The sequence below is a fragment of the Hyperolius riggenbachi genome, chromosome 2, assembly GCF_040937935.1.
Source record: "Hyperolius riggenbachi isolate aHypRig1 chromosome 2, aHypRig1.pri, whole genome shotgun sequence".
NCBI classification, from domain to species: Eukaryota; Metazoa; Chordata; class Amphibia; order Anura; family Hyperoliidae; genus Hyperolius; species Hyperolius riggenbachi.
Genome location: NC_090647.1, coordinates 265,672,463 through 265,696,633, shown reverse-complemented (window position 1 = coordinate 265,696,633; position 24,171 = coordinate 265,672,463). Strand labels below are relative to the sequence as shown.

The following is a 24,171-nucleotide window of genomic DNA, read 5'->3' as shown; positions in this document are numbered from 1 at the left end:
GACTAAGCAACTGCCATTCACTAAGTGCTTTTCTAAAGAATAAAGAATGCATATTTTTCCTACTAACTGTGACAGCAAAAGTAAAAAAGTAATTTAGGGCTTGCTTCCACTAGGGACACGTTGGAGCGTAAGGTAATCTTCTGAACTTGCATATGGGTGAAAAATAAAATGGACAGTCAAAATATTTTTTTTTGTATTATTCGTGCGAATTCCCATAGCCGGAGGGATTTGGTTGCGTACTCCCATCAGAACAAGTTTCAGGGACGCATGCCGGTTATACAGGCCCTATAGTGCATTTTACTCTGGGACAAATGTATCTTATATGTATGCATACACACATACTTTACTTTTTTATTTGCAATAGTGGTCCTTTTATAACAGCAGCAAAAGTTGTTTTATGGTCAGTTTAGGTTTGTGAAGAGGCAGATACCATGTCTGGGGAGGTACTCTATAAGAAAATAACATGCTTGCATTACAGAGAGTGTATGCTGGGAGAATGGGGCAATGTGTGCTTAGACTGTTAGGCTCCCTGCACACTGCAAATCTGTTTTCCGATTCAGTTTCCGATTCTCAATTCCGATTTTCCCTGAATACATTCAACAGAAAAACAGAGCAAAAAACGCAGCATGCAGTAAAGATTAAAAATCGGAATCGGATGTAAAAACTGATTAAAAAGCAGAATCGGAATAGCATGCGGTGTGCAGGGAGCCTTATTCTGTTCTGGAAGTCTGTCTGATATTCACTGTTGCCCATGGTTCTGAATGCCCCCATACTGCAGGGATTATATGTAAAAGGAACAGCATTACTCTTTGCAATCTACATGCTCCCACTGGGAAAAATAATCCAGAACTATGGCCTAGGATACCATTGTTATGCAGATGACACACAACTGTATCTGTCCTTCAAGCCTGGCACCCAAGACCCATCAGTATCCATAAATGCGTGTCTAGTGGATTTACAAAATTGGATGAACACCAGCTGGCTGAGGCTGAACTCTGACAAAACAGAGGTGTTGGTGGTAGGTCACCACCTCAAACTAGCAATTGGGGGAGATACCGTACAGTATAAAGACTCTGTGCGAAACCTTGGGGTGATCCTGGATGGAAATCTAAAACTCAGACAGCAGGTATCAGCTGTCGTCAAGTCTTCCTTCTTCCATCTAAGAAATATAGCGAAAATCAAACACCTTATCCCAGCTGAAGACCTACCTGCCCTGGTTCATGCATTTGTATCCTCCCGCCTAGACTACTGCAACGCCCTGTTCATCGGATCTACAGAAAAGGTTCTGCGCCCCTTACAGCTAGTACAGAATGCTGCAGCCAGACTCCTAGCCAATGCCCCCCGCAGCTCACACATCACCCCAGCACTGCAAACTCTTCACTGGTTGCCAGTAAAATGGAGAATCAATTTTAAGATCTGCTTGCTGACATTCAAGGCTCTACACCACATGGGTCCCAAATACATAGCGGATCTATTGGAATGTTATGCCCCTCCACGCACCCTCCGCTCTGCCAACAAGATGAAGCTGATTATTCCCAGGATACACTTAACATTTGGTGCTCGGGCCTTTTCCTACGCAGCCCCTACTCTATGGAACTCACTTCCACAATCAGTACGAGAGGCTCCCTCTCTGGACAGCTTTAAAAAAAGGCTAAAAACTCACCTCTTTTCCCTAGCCTTTGAGACTGCATAATGCAGGGTCAGAGCGCTTTGAGTCCCCAGGGAGAAAAGCGCTATATAAATATTATTGTTATTGTTGTTATTTATGCAATGGCATACAATTCTGTTAAACTCAAAAGATAGAGTTTTTTGTTATTATACAGTGGTTTGCAAAAGTATTGAAGTTTTCCACATTTTGTCATATTACTGCCACAAACATGAATCAATTTTATTGGAATTCCACGTGAAAGACCAATACAAATACATGAGAGTGGAACGAACATCATACATGATCATACATGATACATCATACATCATACATGATTACAAACATTTTTTACAAATAAATAACTTCAAAGTGGGGTGTGCTTTGGTCTGAGTGCAGTCAGTTGTCCATAGACATTGCCTGATGAGTGCTAATGACTAAATAGAGTGCACCTGTGTGTAATCTAATGTCAGTACAAATACAGCTGCTCTGTGACACCCTCAGAGGTTGTCTAAGAGAATATTGGGAGCAACAACACCATGAAGTCCAAAGAACACACCAGACAGGTCAGGGATAAAGTTATTGAGAAATTTAAAGCAGGCTTAGCCTACAAAAAGATTTCCAAAGCCTTGAACATCCCACGGAGCACTGTTCAAGCGATTATTCAGAAATGGAAGGAGTATGGCACAACTGTAAACTTACCAAGACAAGGCCGTCCACCTAAACTCACAGGCCGAACAAGGAGAGCGCTGATTAGAAATGCAGTCAAGAGGCCCATGGTGACTCTGGAACGAGCTGCAGAGATATACAGCTCAGGTGGGGGAATCTGTCCATAGGACAACTATTAGTCGTGCACTGCACAAAGTTGGCCTTTATGGAAGAGTGACAAGAAGAAAGCCATTGTTAACAGAAAAGCATAAGAAGTCCTGTTTGCAGTTTGCCACAAGCCATGTGGGGGACACAGCAACCATGTGGAAGAAGGTGCTCTGGTCAGATGAGGCCAAAATGGAACTTTTTGGCCAAAATGCAAAACACTGCACATCACTCAGCACACCATCCCCACTGTCAAATATGGTGGTGGCAGCATCATGCTCTGGGGGTGTTTCTCTTCACCAGGGACAGGGAAGCTGGTCAGAGTTGATGGGAAGATGGATGGAGCCAAATACAGGGCAAACTTGGAATCTGCAAAAGACTTGAGACTGGGGCGGAGGTTCACCTTCCAGCAGCACAACGACCCTAAACAAAGCCAGGGCAACAATGGAATGGTTTAAAACAAAACATATCCATGTGTTAGAATGGCCCAGTCAAAGTCCAGATCTAAATCCAATCGAGAATATGTGGCACGAACTGAAAACTGCTGGTCACAAACGCTGCCCATCTAATCTGACTGAGCTGGAGCTGTTTTGCAAAGAAGAATGGGCAAGGATTTCAGTCTCTAGGTGTGCAAAGCTGGTAGAGACATACCATAAAAGACTGGCAGCTGTAATTGCAGCAAAAGCTGGTTCTACAAAGTATTGACTCAGGGGGCTGAATAATTACGCACACCCCCACTTTGCAGTTTTTTTATTTTTTTATGTTTGGAATCATGTATGATTTTCGTTCCACTTCTCACTTGTACACCACTTTGTATTGGTCTTTCACGTGGAATTCCAATAAAATTGATTTATGTTTGTGGCAGTAATATGACGAAATGTGGAAAATTTCAAGGGGGCCGAATACTTTTGCAAACCACTGTAGTACAGTTTTCTCATGTAAGGAAATAGAATTTTTCTAACCAACCAGTGACCCTAGTACTATGCATACAATGAAATGACCCCCCCCCCCCCCTTTCCCCCCAGCATGTCCACATACAACTGTATACTTTACCAGTCCTGCTGCTTTCTGGCTTTGGGGCCTGCAGGCCGCTGTACATTACTGGTGGGCAGCAGGATGGGCACCTTCAGTGAAAAATCGCAATTACACCATTTTACGCTACTTGTTTCCCTGTGCACGTAGGCACAATTTTCGTGCGAACATTCATTGTCACAGGGTGATTGCGTTTTTCTAATGATCGTAAGCAAAGACAAAAATCAAGCAGAAAAATGACAAGTAAATTGCATAACACCATATCTGGTATGAGATTTTTTTGCTCTCCCATTGACTATAATCCAAATGCAAGAAAAATGCAGCAAGAACTGGATTTGAGTTTGGGAAAAAACACACACACAAAAAAAAAAAAAAAGCCTAACTAGATTAGTGGAAAGGGGACATTACAAATTATGTTAAATTGCTAGCACCCTAGCAATCTTAGAATTGTCTTGCATATGCATGCATTCCGAAAATCAGATACAAAAATGCAATAAAAAGGAGCCCAACAGGTAATATACACTGTCTGACGAGGACACACTATGGCAGTGGAGGGTAGAGGGGAGTGTGTGATGTTCAGTGCAACCTGCTGAATTTTTTTGCACATTGCACCCAAATCCCCATTGCCACGCATTGGAAAGGCAGGGGGGATTTGGATGTGTAGTAGCATCATCACAAATGCTATGTCCATCTTGGAGACGGACATCCAGCACCAGCAGAAACATAGCCCAATTCGGTCATTAGAAGCTATAGCTGTAGCTTTAGACCAAAGTTTAAAGAAGAGGTGGTCACATTTAAGTAGCATTTAGAGGGCAGCCAGAAATGACAGTATTTGGAAGCAGCTTCACTGACAATAAATAAAGCCTGACAAATTAAAACTGGCTCCTGGGGTTTGTTCAGCCCAGGTTCTGTAAAATAATTACTCTAATGAATAAAGTGTACAGCTGATCTAACAGACAGTAGAAACAAGACTCAAGCGTGTAAACAAGATATTTAACCTGACATCGCCTGATCGCCAACATAAATAAACCACAGAGATTCTAGGGAATTCCTATTTCTGGTACTTATGAAATAACTACAGTACAGAAGCTTAAGGAAACCTGCTACGCCCAGTAGAGGAATTTTCACACCCAGACTAGCAGTTTCCTTGTGAAGAGGGGCCATTATCAGAACTGCTTTGATAACCTGGTCACATTAAAGGAATACTTAAAGAGAATCTGTATTGTTAAAATCGCACAAAAGTAAACATACCAGTGCGTTAGGGGACATCTCCTATTACCCTCTGTCACAATTTCGCCGCTCCTCGCCGCATTAAAAGTGGTTAAAAACAGTTTTAAAAAGTTTGTTTATAAACAAACAAAATGGCCACCAAAACAGGAAGTAGGTTGATGCACAGTATGTCCACACATAGAAAATACATCCATACACAAGCAGGCTGTATACAGCCTTACTTCTGAATCTCAAAAGATCACTTGTGTGTGTTTACCTTCTGTCCCCAGCTTCTCTCATGCACTGAACATTACAGGCTTCCTGCAGACAGCTCTGCCTATGTCGTTAATTCCTTAGTATGTGACAGACCAGCTCCTTGTCCTTTCACAGAGGAGGGTTTTTATCCAGCTCTCTTCTATCACTGATAAGATAGCAGAGAAGCTGCTGGCTTATGTAAATAAAACACACACTGGAGTGTGCATAGAGGAACAGTTCAACACTGAAGAACTTGGCAGCCTTCCAGACACAGGCCGACAAGTCTGACAGGGGAAAGATACATTGATTTATTACAGAGATGGTTATAGTTGAAAGAGCTGCAGTAAGCTAGATCACATTAGAATAGGTTTAGGAACTTGTAGGATGGTAGAAAAAACGTTGTAATTTTTGTTACAGAGTCACTTTAAGTCATTAAAAAAAATGACGACATTTACTCACCCGGGGCATCCCTCAGCCCCCTGAAGCTGGATGGTGCCCTCGCACCATATATATATATTTTATATATATATATTATATATACACACACGCTATAGCAGCATAGAGGGTGATATAGCGGCTGGGAACGCGGAGAATCAGCCGCGTTCCCAGCCTGTCGGCGGCTGTCGCCGAACCCGGAAGTAGCCGCCGGCGGGGACAGGACGGTCGGAACGGGGCTGCGAGGGCACCATCCAGCTTCAGGGGGCTGAGGGATGCCCCGGGTGAGTAAATGTCATTTTTTTTTTTCTATGACTTAAGTATTCCTTTAATTACACACCCCAGAACCTGTAATTAGGAAGTGCATTATTTCTGCCACTTTTATACACACATTTACAGCATTTTCATATAAGTACAGTTTATATTTATCTTCCTAATAATTCAATAATTAAATAAAGCTGATAAATTACCACGCTTTACAAAGTACTGTACCGATAACCAATTACAAATCTTCTTTGCTTTTGAAGTCATTTGCCATTTAAGTTCACTACGGTGCTCACACACTAGGGCAAACTGAAAACAGTAGATAATCATAATAAACATCTGACACAAGGTGAATAAGCCCCATAGTAATAATCATTGGCAATCTCTAGAACCTGAACTCTGGATAATCCAGCAGCTTCTCCCTCGCCTTTCCAGTACTGGGATCTCCCAAAGCCCGACATCAAGGGCCTGTCGATGCAGCTCGGTCTATACAAGCGTAGAGGGCTTGCACAGATCGGCCACTGTACATCCACATAGCTATGGCATGATGTCACTTAAAGCGGACCCAAACCAAACATTTTTTTTATTCAAAATATTTAGTTGCACCACTCTGACACATACAAAGATAAATAAATACTCCTTCAAGCCTGTGAGCATTTCAGTGCCTGCTTTTCACCCTTCTCTTTGCATAACTAGGGTTATACAGGTGGCAGCCATTAGCAATTCCTCCTTTGCTGGACACCATCTACTTCACCAGTTTGCCGGATTATTTCCCGGCAATATGAAAGGAAGGGAGGGGTTTCTCCAATAAATGTAAAATATTTTATATTTGCCATCATGCAGCTGAAAAAGGCTGCTATTTATAATTATAATTTAGAAAATAGGTTTCATTTCTGAAATCTTGTATTTTTAATTTGGGTCCACTTTAAGGTTCCATTTAAAGCATTTAGTCTTAAAGGGAACCTGAAGCGAGTACAATTATTTAAAATAAACACATGACATAGCTGCAAATGAATATTACATACGAACCTCACCGTCAGTTCCTCTCAGAAGCTCACCGTTTTCTTCTTACAGTGATCCCTTCCAGTTCTGACAATATTTTGTTAGAACTGAAATATACCAGTTGCTGTCAGTTACATATTAGCAGCTGTCAGTTATAACTGAATGTGCAAGGTAATGTCCATGTTTCCCTATGGCTCAAGTGGGTGATATTACAGTTAAACAGTGTGCTGACCAGGAAGCTGTTATGGGGTAATGACCATTTTTAAAATGGAGGATGGAGAATTCCATTGATCACAGTGTGCAAATGGGGCACAGGAGAGGAGAAAGAGATTGAGGAAGAGACTACACAGGAGGAAAGTATGACCTGTGTATGGTTATTTTGACTTTTTATTTTCAGTTCGGGTTCTCTTTAACTAATGTAACTTAAATAAAATGAACCTGAAACTACCTTTTCCAAGTTTGTTATTAACGGCTGAATCTCCAGGTTTAACATCCTGATCCGGAACTCACCACCAACCAAATCACCGGTTAGTATGTATATCAACTGCAAGACCAATGGGTCAGTGACTTATCTAGTGGCTTTAAATGGCTGGATTTTATTCCATTCTGGAGCTGGGGGAGATCTGACAGCTAGCTTTTTGCTCATCAGGTAATGAAGTAAGGATCAAAATGACAGCTACAAAACCTGTAGCATTATGGAAACTTTTATCTTCAAAAGCTGACTTTAAGTACAAAGCAGATCACTCACACTGTTCAAAGCAGCCATCAGGTAACCATCTTAAATTACACAGAAAGGTGGAAATTAAGCAGCCTTTGTAATACAGTATAGTTAAATCTACTGTACAGTACATGATGTGTTTCAAGCTTTCTCTTACCAAGTGGGAACACTGTGATTAATTGTTCTGTACATTGTTACGGGTCAGGAGGCTGTTGACCTCATCACTGATATAGAACCACTCCAGCACAGAGTCTAAGTGACCACGGGTCTTCACCAACACCTCCCTAGTGGAGATGCTGAAACACCCCCCTAATGGGGATGCCGGACTTCGCTGCCTAGTGCCCACCAGGTTGAGCTGGAAGTAGCTCCACAGTGATTCAGAGAACAGGAGGACACTACTGGGTGAAGGACTGATAACGGAGAGACGTATTCCACAAGACAAGCCAAGGGTCAGGGCAGGCGGAGATCAAGGATGGTTGGGGGTCACAAGCCAAAGGTCAGGGCAGGCGGAGATCAAGGATGGTCGGGGTCACAAGCCAAAGGTCAGGGCAGGCGGAGATCAAGGATGGTCGGGGTCACAAGCCAAAGGTCAGGGCAGGCGGAGATCAAGGATGGTAGGGGTCACAAGCCAAAGGTCAGGGCAGGCGGAGATCAAGGATGGTCGGGGTCACAAGTCAAAGGTCAGGGCAGGCGGAGATCAAGAATAGTCGAGTTCACAAGCTGGGTCACAACAGGAGATCATAAATACAATAGATAAGCACACTAGTAAACTATCCAAACTGCCAGAACAAGCAGCACTGCAGTGAAGGGCAGTGCTGCTTAAATACTGGTGGCAATTGAATCTGGCGCCAGAATTAACGCCTGCGCAATCTCGCAACGATCTGCGCGCGCACACATTCACGCAAGTGCCTTGCGCATACACAACTCCGTGCCGCTACCGCGCAACACTGTGCACCATCTTGCTCTAAGAGGAACTACAAGGCCCAGCGTTCGTCCGCGCGCACGCGTAGAGACACCTGCCTGGAAGTGCTGCGAGCCACGGATCCAGTGAGTATGATATACATAAAGTATAAGACTGTGCAGACCGCTTTTGAAACCTCTTCTTACATGTGATAATTAATATAAAACAAGTATCTTCTCAAAAAAAAAAAAAATGTTAGGATCTGCATTGGCTACTTCTAGCAAAATTCTAGGCAACTCCTCTATAGAGATTAAGAACTCTGTACTACAGTCTATACACAAGAATAAATATTACGTTTCAGTGCGGTTTTAATTTTGAAAGACTGTTACCTCTACCAGGTCTGTTTCCTTTCAAACTTTCATTTTCAGAATTGTATAAAAACTCCAAAAGGCTTTCACTATAACCTGCTCCCACTTGGATGTGCAGGCTGGCAGGTCTAAACCGTGTGTTTATTCCTTAAAAACATTCCTACACACTGATGACTATCTGTAGATCCTAACACATGACCACAGCTAATACCAGCCATTCAGGTAAAGAAGCTAGTATGTGTATATCTTTCATGGATTGTATATAAAAGGTGTCAATTTGAGGTATGGTATTAATCACAGGTGTTCTCAAAATGTGCACTCTTAGTCTGCTGAATTGCCAATCATTAAATGTATAAATCTTACTCTAACAAAGAAAGAACATATTTGCAAGTATATTATATGATTAGATATCATCTAATAAATTTGCATCAATAGATTTTAAAGAGCACAAACACTGGCTGTACATGTGGTATTTTTTGGTATAACGCTTGCAAATTAATCTACATAGCTATAAATGATTTTGTTTACTCCTTTACAACACTGATATGTCAAAATGTACTGTACCCAATATCAGAACAGTTGCCAGGCTGCAGCAAGCAATTGCCAGGCTGCAGCAAGCAGTTGTGAGAGTTTTAGAAGCTTTTCATTGTCTGTGGAAATGAGGCTTTAGACATTAGGGATGAAGATGAGATGCAAATATTTCCGAGTTCATGCAGGATTATATAAATTTGTATGTAAATGTATGAAGCTTGAAAATGGACCAATCAATTTAAGCCTGGATGGGACTTGATTGGTCCATTTTCAAGCTGCATAAAATTGTATACAAATTTACATAATCCAGAGTCGGAGTGAATCAAACACTCACCCAAGCCCACATGCCAGTGTTGACCGCTATCCTCCCTGCAGCACGCCGAGCCTCATCTCGTAGGAAACAGCATTGTCTCCTTACCATGACGCGCCTGCACATACTGGCGGCAACGCGTCATAGTAAGTAGACGCCGCTGTTACCTAGGAGATGATGCTGGGCACGCTGCAGGGGAGAGAAGCGGTCACTGCGGGCATGTTGGCGCCGGTGAGTCTTTGCTCTGCTCGCACTCTGCAGGGAGGGAGGGAAGCGAAGTGAGCACTTTGGCGGCTAGCGAGCCATCTTTCATGGACGGGAAAACCTGTAGGCAAAAACCTATCATGCTTATGGGTAAATCCAGCCCTGTGTCTGTTGTATCCATTCCCCTCCCAAATACAACAGACGCGCCTCTGTGTACAGTGCTCAGCCCGCACTTGGACACCCCAGGGATCAAGTCCTGATCACTTTAAGCGACATGGATTCTGCATGTGTTTGAACCTTAAAAGGAGGCATAAGGGCAATTCTGAGGAAAATAAGTGCTACTTACCCGGGGCTTCGTCCAGCCCCAAGCTCCCATCATGTCCCTCGCTGCAGCTTCGCCGCCGCCTCCCGGTCCCCGGTGATGATGTCAGGCTGACCTGTACTGCGCCTGTGCGAGCGGCGCTGTCAATCACCGCCACATGGTTCGGAAGTGTACTGTGCAGGCGCAGCAGTTCTGCACCTGCGCAGTACACTCCGGTCCACATGGCGGTGATTGACAGCGCCGATAGCACAGGCACAGTACAGGTCGGCCTGACATCATCGCCGGGGACCGGGAGGCAGCGCCGGCCAAGGGCTGGCGGTGGAGCTGCAGCGAGGGACATGCTGGGAGCTTGGGGCTGGAAGAAGTCTCGGGTAAGTAGCACTTATTTTCCTTAGAATCGCCCTTATGCCTCCTTTAAAGGGAACCTAAACTGATAAGGATATGGATGTTTCCTTTTTAAATAATACCAGTTGCCTGACTCTCCTGCTGACCCTGTGTCTCTAATACTTTTAGCCACAGCCCCTCAACAAGCATGCAGATCAGGTGCTCTGACTGAAGTCTGACTGGATTAGCTGCATGATTGTTTCAGGTGTGTGATTCAGCCACTATTGCAGCCAAATAGAGCAGCAGGACTGACAAGCAACTGATATTGTTTAAAAGGAAACATCCATATTCATCTCAGTTAAGGTTCCCTTTAAGGCCATCCATGATTCATATAAGATAAGCAAAAAGGAACTTTCTTAAAGCAAATCTGTAGCAAGAAAAAAAAAAAAAAGTCAGATCCTTACCTATGGAGAGAGAAGAGGCTCTGGATCCTATAGAGCCTTCCCTGATGCCTCTCGGTTCCCTCCTTCAAGTGCTGTTCCCTATTAAATTTACTAACGTTGAGAGGCCACAGGAGGTTTCAGGAGCACACTTCCCGAGCTTTCCAAAGACGGAGCAGTACCACTCATGCATGAGTGCTCTCACACATGCACAGTATGGAGCCGCCTGTCTTCAGGAGCACACGTGTCCCCGAGCGCTACAAAGATGGAGCAGTACCACTCATGCATGAGTGCATGCTCATACATGCGCAGTATGGAGCCACCTGTCTCCAGGAGCTCACATGGCCGATCGCTCCAAAGACGGAGTAGTACCATTCATGCACGAGTGCGCTCACACATGTGCAGTATGGAGCTGCCCGTCTTCAGGAGCACTTGGGGAAACTAGTGCTCCCAAAGCTTTCTAAGGGTCCTCAAAGACATATTGAAAGGCTCTATAGCAGGGATGTCAAACCGGTCCTTCGAGGGCTGAGGTCCTCACACATTTTTGACACAGCTCAAATTAATTGATGGGTCTGAATTAGGAAAGGTGTGGTCCATCAGGTAGAACACATTCCTCCATTTCTTAGTCCATCCTAAACACTGGCATTGATCTGGCCCTCCAGGTCTGGAGTTTGACACCTGTGCTCTATAGGATCCAGAGCGCCCATTTCCATTAGTATCTGACTTTTTATTTTTTTTCAGTTTTAATATTAAGATTCACATTTGTGTGTAAAACATTGAATGTGACTGGATAAGAGTAAAAAAAAAAATTAAGTAAATACAGGCGAGTGATGCAACGGAGATCCAAGAAAAACTCATTTTTATGTAACATTGGCTACCAGATGCTCAAGTGTGAAGTTTCTCTTCCTGTTTATCTTCAGTTGCTATTTCACCTTTAGGGCTCGTTTCCACTATCGCGAATCCGCATGCGTCCAATGCATGCGGATTCGCACATGTAATGCAAGTGGATGGGCCTGTTTCCACTGTAGCGTTGTTGAGGTGCGTTTTTTTCAGCGGTAAAAAAACGCACAAAAGAGCCAACGAATTCGCCTGCGAGTGGAATGCATGCGAATCGCCGCTAATGTATTTAATAGTAAAAACGCATGTGTTTGTTACATGCGTTTTTACCCGCGATTTCGCGTGCGATTTCGCACCTTTTTCAATTTTATTTTGCCCTGGCAGTGTCATGGTTAATTTCGCATGGCACCCTGCCATGCGAAATCGCACGCGAAATCGCGGGTAAAAACACATGCGGAAACGCATCAGCATGCGTTTTTACAAGCGTCGGAATGCCGGCGAAATCGCGTCGCAACAGTGGAAACAAGCCCTTAGAGACCTTGTGGAAATGGCACGATCTATGCTTCTGCAAAAGAATATGGACAGAAGCTTGATGGTCACAGGAGAGGGTCAGAAACTAGAAAAGGGTACCCAAGACCCAGTTTAAGGAACTCTCATTATCATGTCAATGAGGCAATAGAAATGTAAGCAGTCCAAGCAGTCATTTTATGCTGGGATGCTTGCATGATAATGGAATAAAAAGTAGCAGTTTCTTGTTCACCACCATATTGTTATGGTATTTTGATTGGCTACAGGAAATTTGTAAGCACTACTCTCACAGCATCAAACTTCCATCCTTTCTGCTCAGATAAGAAACAATGATTTGTTTTACCTTAGTTGGAAATCATTAACTCAGGGGTTCTCAAACTCAAGCACCTCCCAGGAGTGCAGGGCCTTAAGTGGGGGTGCTCAAATTTAAAAAAAGGGGCCTCGCAACGCCCCTCCCCGCCGCACACCCCACCCCTCCTCATTTCTGGCTAGGGGGTATTAATTGTCATGTGGGTGCTGAATGCAGATGCTGGGTGCCTTGTGGGTTCTGGGTGTGAGTACAGAGTGTCATGTGGGTTCTGGCTGTGGGTGGGTATCGAGTGTCATGCGGGTGTTGATTGCAAGTACTTAGTGCCATGTGAGATATGCTGGGGGAGGCAGGATCACTGCAGTGCTAATGCTGGGGAGGGAGAGGTCAGTATGGGTCCTAGGTGGAGGGAGAGGTCCCTGTGGGTGCAAGGTTGAGGGAGAGGTCACTGTGGATGCTGGAGGAGAGAGAGGTCACTGCTGTCAGAGAGACACTATCTTACCTGCTCCCACACAGCTGCAGGGGTGGTTACACTAGGATTCCTGTATGGTACCTCTTTACTCCAAAGTGTCCAGATAGGGAGGAGATTCCTGCTGGTGTGGGTAGGGCTTCCCATGGGAAGGGGGCAGAGCTTATCGCTGCCAGAGGCGGAGCTTCTTTTTACAGTCAAAGGGGCTTTGCAGGAGTGCATGCAGGAGTGCCTCGGCATGCATCCCCATCATTTGTGCATTGCCATAAGATAATGCAACTTCACATTGATAAACAATAGGTGGCCACCTAGAGGGGGGATGCTGCCTAGGTGTTCTCTGACTACTTGAAGGGGGAAAGTGGCCTAATAAGCATCACTAGAAAGGAGGGAAATGCTGCCTATAGAGCAGCACTAGCTATTTGGGGGGATGCTACTTAATTGAGGGGGAGGGGTTGTCACTGACCACTTAGAGAGACGGATGATAAAAAGTCTAGCCGCATAAAAGTCTTGACAGCATTTTAGTAGTTTTTGTTCAGGTGTGAAAAAATGTCAAAGTCATCAAAGCACCCTCACCACTAAAAGTTTGAGAGCCACTGCATTAACTCCTTACTTCAAACAAAATGAAACATTTATTATGTGAATGGACGCCAGTGTTCTCCCCAGAATTTTTTTTTCAGCCAGAGGCATGAAAAAGTAGCCGGGTGGGGCAATATGAGAAAATGCTGGACTGGTGGTTCTGTGCGCAACTCTCCTTATAGCACAGCAGGAGGTGAGCTGATGACAGCCGGGTGCTCATCAAAACTAGCCGGGTGGAGCACCCGGCTAAAAGAGCCTGGTGAGAACACTGGACGCATTTAAAATGTATGCAGAAAAAGAATAAACACTTTTACAGGTTTGTTTGTTTTTTGCTGCGATCTTACACAGACATACAGACATAAAAACAATAGTGAATAAAATAGCACATACCTGTCTCCCATCTTGGCCAACATTTGTCTGGCCCCGGACTACACCTCTGATGCTGTCATCCAAACGCCTAGAGTGGAAACATAGGAATGAAGACATGATATGCAGAAGTGATAAAACTATTTTTTTAGAATATGCAATCAGTTTTTAAGTAACTACAGTAGAAACCGTTTATAGTAAACTTCAAAACTTCAAGGGATCGGGAAAAGTGGTTTACTTTATCAGAAGTTTATTATATCAGAAATGGCCATACTTAAGTGCATAATGTATACTATAGTACTGCATCTTAAAGAGACACTGAAGCGGAAAAAAAAATATGATATAGTGAATTGGTTGTGTACTATGAATAATTACTAGAAGATTAGCAGCAAAGAAAATATTCTCATACTTTTATTTTCAGGTATATAGTGTTTTTTCTAACATTGCATCATTCTATAATATGTGCAGATTACACAACACTCAGCATTCAAAATGAGTCTTTCAGAGCAGTCTGTGAAGTAATGACCTCTCCTCTAGCAGAGGAAAAGTAAATAGTCCAGGAACAGTTGAGATAATAAAAGTCAGTTAACAGCCCTCTCCACGACTAACTTAGTCGGGGAGCTTAATGGCTTGTTTGCATAGAGATAACAACTGGAGTTTCTCAACTCTTCCTGTACTGGAAACAATTACACTGATGTATCGGATCTTAATGTTTTATTTCTTAGCTGTGCTACACATACAAATCATAAAATCATCATTTTTTTTTTTCGCTTCAGTGTCTCTTTAAATCAGTCAATAATTGGGAGGTTTTTTTTCTTTTCAATGCTTCAGCAAGCGAGTACAGGCTGTATCCAAGCTAGATCAAAATGTACAGTGCTCAATATGTAGGGATTTGCATGCAATAATCACACAACAGCTTGCACAGGAAGCATAGGTCTCAACAGTTAATGCAGGTAAAGTACTTATTGTGTGCTCTCCTTCCACATTTCTGTGCATCCTTGATTATACTGTAGTGTTGCAGCCATGCACAAGCAAGTCACAGATGACAGACAATTCCCTCAGCAATCAGGCAGCAGCTTACACAGGAAGCATAGGTCCCACTTGCTGGTGCTTTTGGAGGTAATCCATGAAGGCTCAGAGTAGTGTGCAGATAGCGAGCAGGCTACAAATGGTTGCCATCCAATAACCACGGGTCATGGGTCTCCTACTGACATATGATGCATGCACCCACTTTCCACTATAGCTCGATATGGAATACTGCAGGGGGCAAAAACAGGCTTCCTATCGCAGAAGTCCTATTATATCATGGTTTTCTATACCAGACGTTACTCCCATATATTTATAATTGTGCTTGGCCAGGACCTGGACATGTAGTTTACTATACACGAATGTTTACTATATCAAGGTTTACTATAAAGAGATTATACTGTACTATGGTCTCAGCTGCCAAATAGCAATCTTGGCTATGGGTACAGCAGAAAAGTTCAAGTTATCTGCAGCCTCCACTACTAAATCTACTACCGCAGGGCAAGGGATACGAGAGGTTAAGAATAATGTTAGAAACTGTTAAAACGTGGATTATTTTATTCATTGCTATCCTAAGTTTCCTTTTTAGGCTAAATTCACACTATGGGCTTGATTTACTAAACCGTGATAACTCAAATATCACACCTTATGAAAAGATATCACACCTTATGAAAAGATATTATACCTTATGAAAAATATCACACCTTATCAAAGATATCACGTCTTATCAAAGTAGCATAGCAAACGCTACGAACCCGCAGGGGCTCAGGGCAGGGCGAGTGCCATTGCCAATAAGTTTGTAGCGCTCGCTATGCTACTCTGATAAGGTGCGATATATTTTCATAAGGCATGATATCTTTTCATAAGGTGCGATTTCTTTTCATAAGGTGCGATTTCTTTTCATAAGGTGCGATATCTTTTCATAAGGTGCGATATCTTTTCATAAGGTGCGATATCTTTTCATAAGGTGCGATATCTTTTCATAAGGTGCGATATCTTTTCATAAGGTGCAATATCTTTTCATAAGGTGCGATATCTTTTCATAAGGTGCGATATCTTTTCATAAGGTGCGATATTTGAGTTATCACTGTTTAGTGAATGAAGCCCTATGTGGGTTGTGCAACATGCCACACTACAAAGCCAGTACTGTCGCTGGTACCTGCCATTTACCGTTGCTTGTGCAAATGCCACGTTTTTATTTCTATTTACCCAATGTTTAAGCCGCACCCTGGAAGCAACAGGCTGCTTCCAGAGTCGCTTACGGCTGTGCCTCCGTATCACATGGGGGGAGGGAGGGAGGGGGTTAGGACACTGAAATCCACCAAATGCTTTTCTGCATGCATGCAAAAAAGTATTTGATTGAGACTCCGGGTAGTTGGTTCAGACCCCCATCTGAATTGGCCCTTAAAGTTACTGTACATTGAGCAGCCCTTGATTTTTTTGTAGTCATTCTCCTGAAGCTGCCATTAATACTACTACTACTACTACTACTACCCAAAACCACTTGCCGACCGCACGCTTATACCGTGCGTCGGCAAAGTGGCAGCTGCAGGACCAGCGACGCAGTACTGCGTCGCCAGCTGCAGGCTGATTAATCAGGAAGCAGCCGCTCGCGCGAGTGGCTGCTTCCTGTCAAATCACGGCGGGGGGCTCCGTGAATAGCCTGCGGGCCGCCGATGGCGGCTCGCAGGCTAAATGTAAACACAAGCGGAAATAATCCGCTTTGTTTACATTGTACGGCGCTGCTGCGCAGCAGCGCCGTAAGGCAGATCGGCGATCCCCGGCCAATCAGCGGCCGGGGATCGCCGCCATGTGACAGGGGACGTCCTGTCACTGGCTGCACAGGACGGATAGCGTCCTGTGCAGCCCGGATCTCCGGGGAAGGGAGGTAGGAGAGGGAGGGGGAGAATGTCGCCGCGGAGGGGGGCTTTGAGGTGCCCCCCCCCCGCAACATGCCTGCACGCAGACGCGATCAGACCCCCCCTGCACATCATCCCCATAGGGGGGAAAAAAGGGGGGCGATCTGATCGCTCTGCGTGCACCCTGATCTGTGCTGGGGGCTGCAGAGCCCACCCAGCACAGATCACATAATACAGCGCTGGTCCTTAAGGGGGGGTAAAGGGTGGGTCCTCAAGTGGTTAAGAGACAGTGGGCCTGATGCACTAATCTACGGTAAAGTTACTAGCATAATGCTGGGTACACACCATAAGTTTATCCTCTCAATAAGATGGATTTGATAGATCATTTCTGACATGTCCGATATTCCTCCCGATCATTTTTTGCCTCGATTCCTCATAGAAGTGAATGGAAAAAGATAAGAAAAACTTGTGGAAGATAAGAGAATCGAGCACAGAATCGAGCGGAGAATCGAGAGGAAAAATCGAGCAGAAAAACGTATCATGTGTACCCAGCATTAGGGAAAACACTGGCCATTAGCTCCACGTACGCAAGTGTTGCTATGTTAACGCACACTACCATAGTGGTAGCCCGGTAACGCACATGATGCTAATAGGTGAATGGCCTGTGCTCCCTCTGCACTAATAACGGTAGCTAGTAACCCCTGTGCATGGCAACATTACCAGAGTTTTGTGCATCAGGTCCATGGGCAGCTCTGACAAAAAATAAAATATTTTTACATACCTTATTTTCAGGCGTATTTTGCTCACAACATCATCAATATTTGATAAGGACTGTAAGAAGAAAACATAGAACATTATTACATGTTAATTAAATTGACTAGTGATTAACAACAGGAAGAAAAAACCTCTCCTTGTAAAAAAATCTTTTCACATTTAGGCTGGGTTCACTTTACAATGAGGAAGTGTAATGGGCTGTCAGAGGATCCGATGTGACCTCCATGGCACATCCCCATAGCTCTCACCACTTGACTGTTATGTCCATTGCAACAGACATGTCATAGCTAGAATGCCATCTATGACACGCCCAACTTCTGTCTGGTGTCTGGAAAACTTGTGCAGGACTAGACTTTGCATCTCCTCACAGCAACAGGTAAAGGGGAGGAGAGGGTCCATACAATCTCAAAAAGGTGTTATGCTGGGCATACACGGTACGTTTTCTACCGTGTAATCGAGCCGCTGATGGCTTGATTGATAATTTCCGACGTGTCGGATACCCCGCCGGATCGATTCCGTGCTCGATACCGGCGGGCAGGGCAAAAAGAACGAGCGGAAGATAAGGAAGCGCTCGCGGGGACGAGCGGGAATGGATCCGGGCACCCACAGGGACGAGCGGGGACGTCCCCGGCGCCCGCGGGGACGAGCAGGGAAGCGCCGGAATCGAGCCGGCGGCTCGATTACACGGTAGAAAACGTACAGAGTATGCCCAGCATTATAAATACACAAGAGCATGATAGCAGTACCCGCAACAGACATGTTAGAACGTGTCTGAACGATCTATGCTTAACATAGGATCTATCAACATGTCCAGTTTTATTGTTGTCCATTCCAGGAAATGAACCAATATCAATCAAGTGTGCACCTAGCCTCATTGGATCTTTACTTTAAGAAAAGGTTTTGTTTTGAACTTTAATATTAAATTTAGCCAGCTGACGTAAATGTAAATGTAATGTAGGCCTACAACCACAAGTATCTTGGACAAAAAGAAACATAAACCCCCTGCATAATAAAACACTGCAGTAGTAGTAGTAAATAAAGGTAAAAATGTAAAGTAATTGTTATATAGTTGTTTTTACAAGTGTGTTCAGCTAATGTTACAATCACTTCCATTTTCTGTGGTTCGTTGGGCAAATGGCAAACACAAGTCGGCTTGTTTGCAAAACGAGAAGGACCACGTACAGGCAAATCCCCAAACATTAGTTTGCTATCCTCCAAAAAGAAAATTTGTGCGAGCATGGCACGTGCTTTTCCACTCAGTGCTGATTGGCCATCCCAGCACAGCTGACCTTGGTTAATTAAAGCTAAGCACTGTAGGAAAAATAGTTTGCTGTTTGCAAATGGGGCCAAAATTTGCATTTGCCTGTAAACACGCAAATTCCCAACACATACGTCTGTTCACCTACATTAACGAGACTCTGTAACAAAATTTTCAGCCTTATTTCTTCTATAAGTTCCTATACCTGTTCTAATGTAGTCTGTCTTACTGCAGCTTTTCCTAGTTGAACAGTGGCTGTATTATCTCTGTTATATAACCTAATCTTCTTTCCTCTGACGGCTTTGTGAGACTCAAGCACTCAGGCAGGAATCTGCTGCTCTGCTGTGATAGGATAGAAGCTATACACACCCTCTCCACGCCCCCTGCTGGCTCTGTGTGAGTCACAGACAGAGCTTCTCAGAGCCTATCACAAGCTGTTAGCAGCCATGTCTTTTGTTTGTAAACACTGCCTAAAACTGGCAATTACAAGCCAGGATCGCAGCAGGGAGTGGCAGAAACAGCACTGAGGGGCCCAGGAGAACATAATGAATAGAATGGTATGCTTTTTACTGTAAGAATTTTAGAGTACAGATTCTCTTTAACTGACACGACAAATAACATTTATATTGCGCTTTTCTCCTGGCAGACTCAAAGCGCCAGAGCTGCAGCCACTAGGCCATTTTCTTTAGGCAATAGCAGTGTTGGGGAGTCTTGCCCAAGGTCTCCTACTGAATAGGTGCTGGCTTACTGGCTTAGCAAAAAAATAAAGACTTTGGACATAATTCCAAAGTAAATGTACTAAAATCAGTGGCTGTAAAGTGTAATGGTTCAGGGCTCTGCATAACCTGGGTTAAAATCTCGCCTCTTCCTAATTCAGTAAGCCAGCACCTATTCAGTAAGGAGTTCTTGGGCTAGACTCTCTAACACTGCCATTACCTACTGAGTGCGCTCTAGTGGCTGCCTCGCAAGCGCTTTGTGTCCGACAGGAGAAAAACGCTATACAAATAATGTAATTATTATTACTGTCAGGAGTATCTCCAAGGGTGCACACACCATTGGTCCGAATAGGAACTACCCTCCAACTTCACTCGTTTTTAAAATTCATACAAGAAACTATTGATTTCATGTTAGAAATTGTGGGTGAGCTAGGATGTGATGGTGTACTTCCCTAGAAAAGTATCATGCAGAAACAACTAAAAAGAGTAGACAGTGACCCCTAGTGGATGCAAACAGGTACTTAAAAAGCAAAAATGAATAATGCTGGGAATACACTGTTCGTTTTTTAGCTGATTAGATGGTTCGAAAGATCATTTCCAACATGTCCGATCTCCCTTTCGATTCTGTGGCCACTTGCTTTCTGATAGAAGTGAATGGAAAAAGATAAGAAAAACAAGTGGAATACATCATCTCTTTCTTTGGTTTATATAGGACAGTATGGTTCTGTATAGGACAGTATGGTTATGTGGTTTGTATAGGACAGTAGGGTTACAACCAAATTACCCACATCTGAATCTGAACAGTACTCAGGAGAGATGTTGGGGTTTTATAAACTGGAAGGACCAGAGCAGCTTTGAAGCTTTAGCCATGTCCCTATTTAATCAGCAATTACATTATCCCTGCTTAAGACACCTATGAAAGTGAGGTTTTGCTTGTATGTACTTTGAACTGAGAAAATAATGAAAGTATTTTTAATGGTACAAATTAGGGAGAAAAAGTTATAGGGAACGTTAATTCATTATTTTATTTTGTAGAGCGCATGGGTAAGCTGTATATTTTATGGTAATTGTTTTTAATGCATCTTCATGTTTCCCTATTACATTTCCCCATTTGATCTGTGATACATACCAGTCTATATACAAAGCTTCCTGGTAATCTAGTGGCCCTCCTTATGTGTTTCCCTGGTGGTCTAGTAGTCTACTCTAATGCTTCCCTGGTGAAACAGCTACAGACCTGTCTCAAACCTCCCCTTTCTGGGAAAAGTTATTGAAAAGGCTGTCTACCTCCAAGTTGAAGCCAGGCTCTCCAGAAACAACATCCTTGACCCTCTTCAATCTGGCTTCAGGAAATATCACAGCTGTGAAACAGCCCTCACCCAGATTTGCAATGATCTGCTCATTGCAAGAGACAAGGGTAAATGTTCGATGTTCCATCCTGATTTTGCTTGACCTCTCAGCGGCTTTTGACACAGTCGATCATGAAATCTTGCTCAACAGGCTACAAGAGTACTGTGGCATAGATGGCATTGCGGAAGATGTAAGGAGGGGAGAGGGAGTCGGCACTACAGCTAGATCTACATGCAGTGTGGGAGACCAACAGATTAGCGGCAGACCTCACTTGTGGCACAGCCAGCATGCTCAGACTGGAAACAAACAATGGTCAGCAAATAAAAATGAGAGGTACAGAGTTGGCACTGCTGTAAGCTGTAATTTAATCCACAGGTGGTAGACATCACATGCGTGTAAAATAGAAGAGGTACACGTACCATGAGGTGGAGGCTGTGAGCTGGTGGTGGGTGCTGGGCACAGGATCAGCCTGACGGCCGTTTCGCGCTGAGCGCTTCTACGGAGGCTACCAACAGAGGCTGATCTTGTGCCCAGCACCCACCACCAGCTCACAGCCTCCACTTCATGGTACATGTACCTCTTCTATTTTACACGCATGTGATGTCTACCACCTGTGGATTAAAATACAGCTTACAGCAGTGCCGACTCTGTACCTCTCATTTTTATTTGCTGACCATAGATGGCATTGTTCTCCGGTGGTTCAACTCCTTCCTGGCTGGCAGAACACAAAGGGTAGCCTTAGGGCCCTTCCTCTCCAACCCTGTACCACTAAAATACGGTGTACCTCAGGACGCAATATTATCCCCTTTACTTTTCACCATATACATGCTGCCACTTGGATAAATCATACAAAAACATGGGCTGAAATATCATTGCTATGCTGATGACACCCAGCTATATTTGTCATTCAAACCGGGCATCACAGACCCTACTCCACAAATAAACGCATGCTTAGCTGAGCTTCAGGAGTGGATGAATAATAATTGGCTAAAACTTAATGCTGACAAAACTGAGGTTCATGTTATCGAGGGCCAGGGCTCAACAGCAAAGCAGCCCCAGTCTCAACCAACACCGCTAAGGATAGGGAACTCAGACCTGAACAACTCAGACTGTGTTCGCAGCCTGGGAGTACTGATTGATGGGAAATTAAGCTTCAGGAATCAAATCTCAGCTGTTGTGAAACATTCCTTCTTTCATCTAAGGAATATTGCAAGGATTAAACACCTAATTCCTTCAGAGGATCTTCCAACCCTAGTTCATGCCTTCGTCACATCAAGGTTAGACTACTGCAATGTCCTCTACACAGGCCTGCATAAGAAAGACTTACGCCGCCTGCAATCAGTACATAATGCCGCCGCAAGGCTGCTAACGAGCCAACCCCGCCATTGCCACATAACACCAACCCTGTGCTCACTCCACTGGCTACCGATAAAATGGAGAATTCTGTTTAAGATTGGCTTACTGACATTCAAATCCTTGCACAATCTGGGCCCTGGATACCTGAAGGACTTGTTGTAACTGCATCACCCCCCCCCCCCCCCCCCACACACACACACACACAATCTTAGATCAAAAGGACGTCACACCTTCGTCACCCCCAGAGTCCACCTCAAAACCTTTGGAGACAGAGCCTTTTGTTATGCTGCCCCTACACTTTGGAACTCCCTGCCACACCCAATCAGGACAGCTCCATCCCTGGAAGCATTTAAGTCTAAACTGAAAACCTACCTCTTCAGTCTAGCATTCATGAACATCTGACTATCTCCTCTGTAACACAACCCAGCCTGCAACCCTGTATTAATCTGAGACACAACTATGCTCTTTGAGTCCTATGGGAGAAAAGCACTTTACAAATGTTATTGTATTGTATTGTATTATAGTTTTACTCATATGGTTCACTGGTAGTGGTCATCCATAGGTTTCCCTGGTGTTCTAGTGGTTCCCATCCATTTCCCTGGCATCTAGTGGTCCCCTATGCAGTTTCCTTGGCTTCTAGTGGTCCCCTATACATTTTCCCTGGTATCTAGTGGTCCCCTGTATGTTTTCCCTGGTATCTAGTGGTTCGTCCATGTACTATTTCCCAAGTGTCTAGTTGTCCCCTATATGTTTTGCCTGGAGTCTAGTGTTCCTCCATTTATTTCCCTGATGTCTAGTTGTCCTCATAAGCTTCCCTGGTGTCTAGTGGTCTCCCCTTCACATCCACATGCAGAGATGAGCAGCAGGAAGTGGTTAGTATTACATACTTCTAGTTCCAGGGACACTTGTCTCTCGCCTCCACTCAGCACCGCATCCAGACTCATACTGCCGAAAGTACCAGGTCCCAGGTTGATGATATCACCAAGTCTGGACCTGGAACTAGAGGCAGTGAGACACTAGATGCCATGCTGAGTGGAGCGACAATCATCGGGGGAACAAGGAGAGGTGAGAGAAATATCTGTGCCTGCCTTTTCTGACCACTGTGATCGCTGGCGATCATAGGGATCAGTTGATGAAGAGCTAATCAATATAATTCCTGATCAGTATGGGGAGATGTCAGCCGAGTTCCCAGCATCAAGTGCACAGGATTATGGCAGGAGCATGTCGATGCAGTCTAGGAAAATCTGCACTCTGGCATCGGAGGACAATAATCACACATACATTTCAAATTGGCTGTACCCACAAGAGGTTAAAATGTTGCTTTTAACTCCTTCAGCATTCCTTAAAAAATTTACATAATGAATATGTGCACATAAAATGAACTACTGCCAGCTCGACAGATCTTTCTGTCAAAATCCACTCCCGTTAAACCTGGTATGAAGTGTCACGTATTGTTTACGTCTCCCCTATTCTATATATGTATGACTAGCACCAATGTTTACAGGGGGTGGGAAATGTTTAATGCAGGGGAAATATCATCTATGTAACATTATTCACAGTAAAGCTTCGGACACTAGTAAGAAATAGTACCTGTTAAGAAGAGGGAAAAGAAGAAACGTATTACATATCTTTTCTAGCACATACTGCAGCATCGTGGGTAAATAGAGTGACTGCTGATGGAAAGAAATGCAAATGCATTGCCGTTGACCTTCACGGTACTGTGTAGCTTGAATATTTGTGTTTCAAGCCCTTAGCTGAGCAGAAACAATCCTTGACTGATCTCATGGCAACATGCATGTCTGGAGAAAGGACGGTTGAACTGTGTTTTCAGATAAATATATAGTTAAAGCTCTGGTTTACGCGCTCAGATTTTTCCCTGCTGGTAGAGCCGAATAAGGGACAATGGAATTTCAAAGAATTGTATTAGTGTCAATTGTTTGTAATGTTTTGATGTGGTCTAAGGATTGTGAAGCCAATGG

The 24,171-nt window shown here is 44.0% G+C and overlaps 1 protein-coding gene across 1 annotated transcript in view; it reads right to left on the bottom strand.

Moving 5' to 3' along the window:
• The window catches only part of VPS53 (VPS53 subunit of GARP complex), a 176,960-nt gene that overhangs the window by 149,200 nt on the left and 3,589 nt on the right, over positions 1-24,171 (bottom strand). The window contains exons 3-4 of the mRNA XM_068268614.1: positions 17,523-17,572; positions 13,881-13,947 (exon numbers count right to left, since the gene is read on the bottom strand). Coding sequence (XP_068124715.1) covers positions 13,881-13,947; positions 17,523-17,572 — 117 coding nt within the window. The remainder of the gene's footprint in view (positions 1-13,880; positions 13,948-17,522; positions 17,573-24,171) is intronic.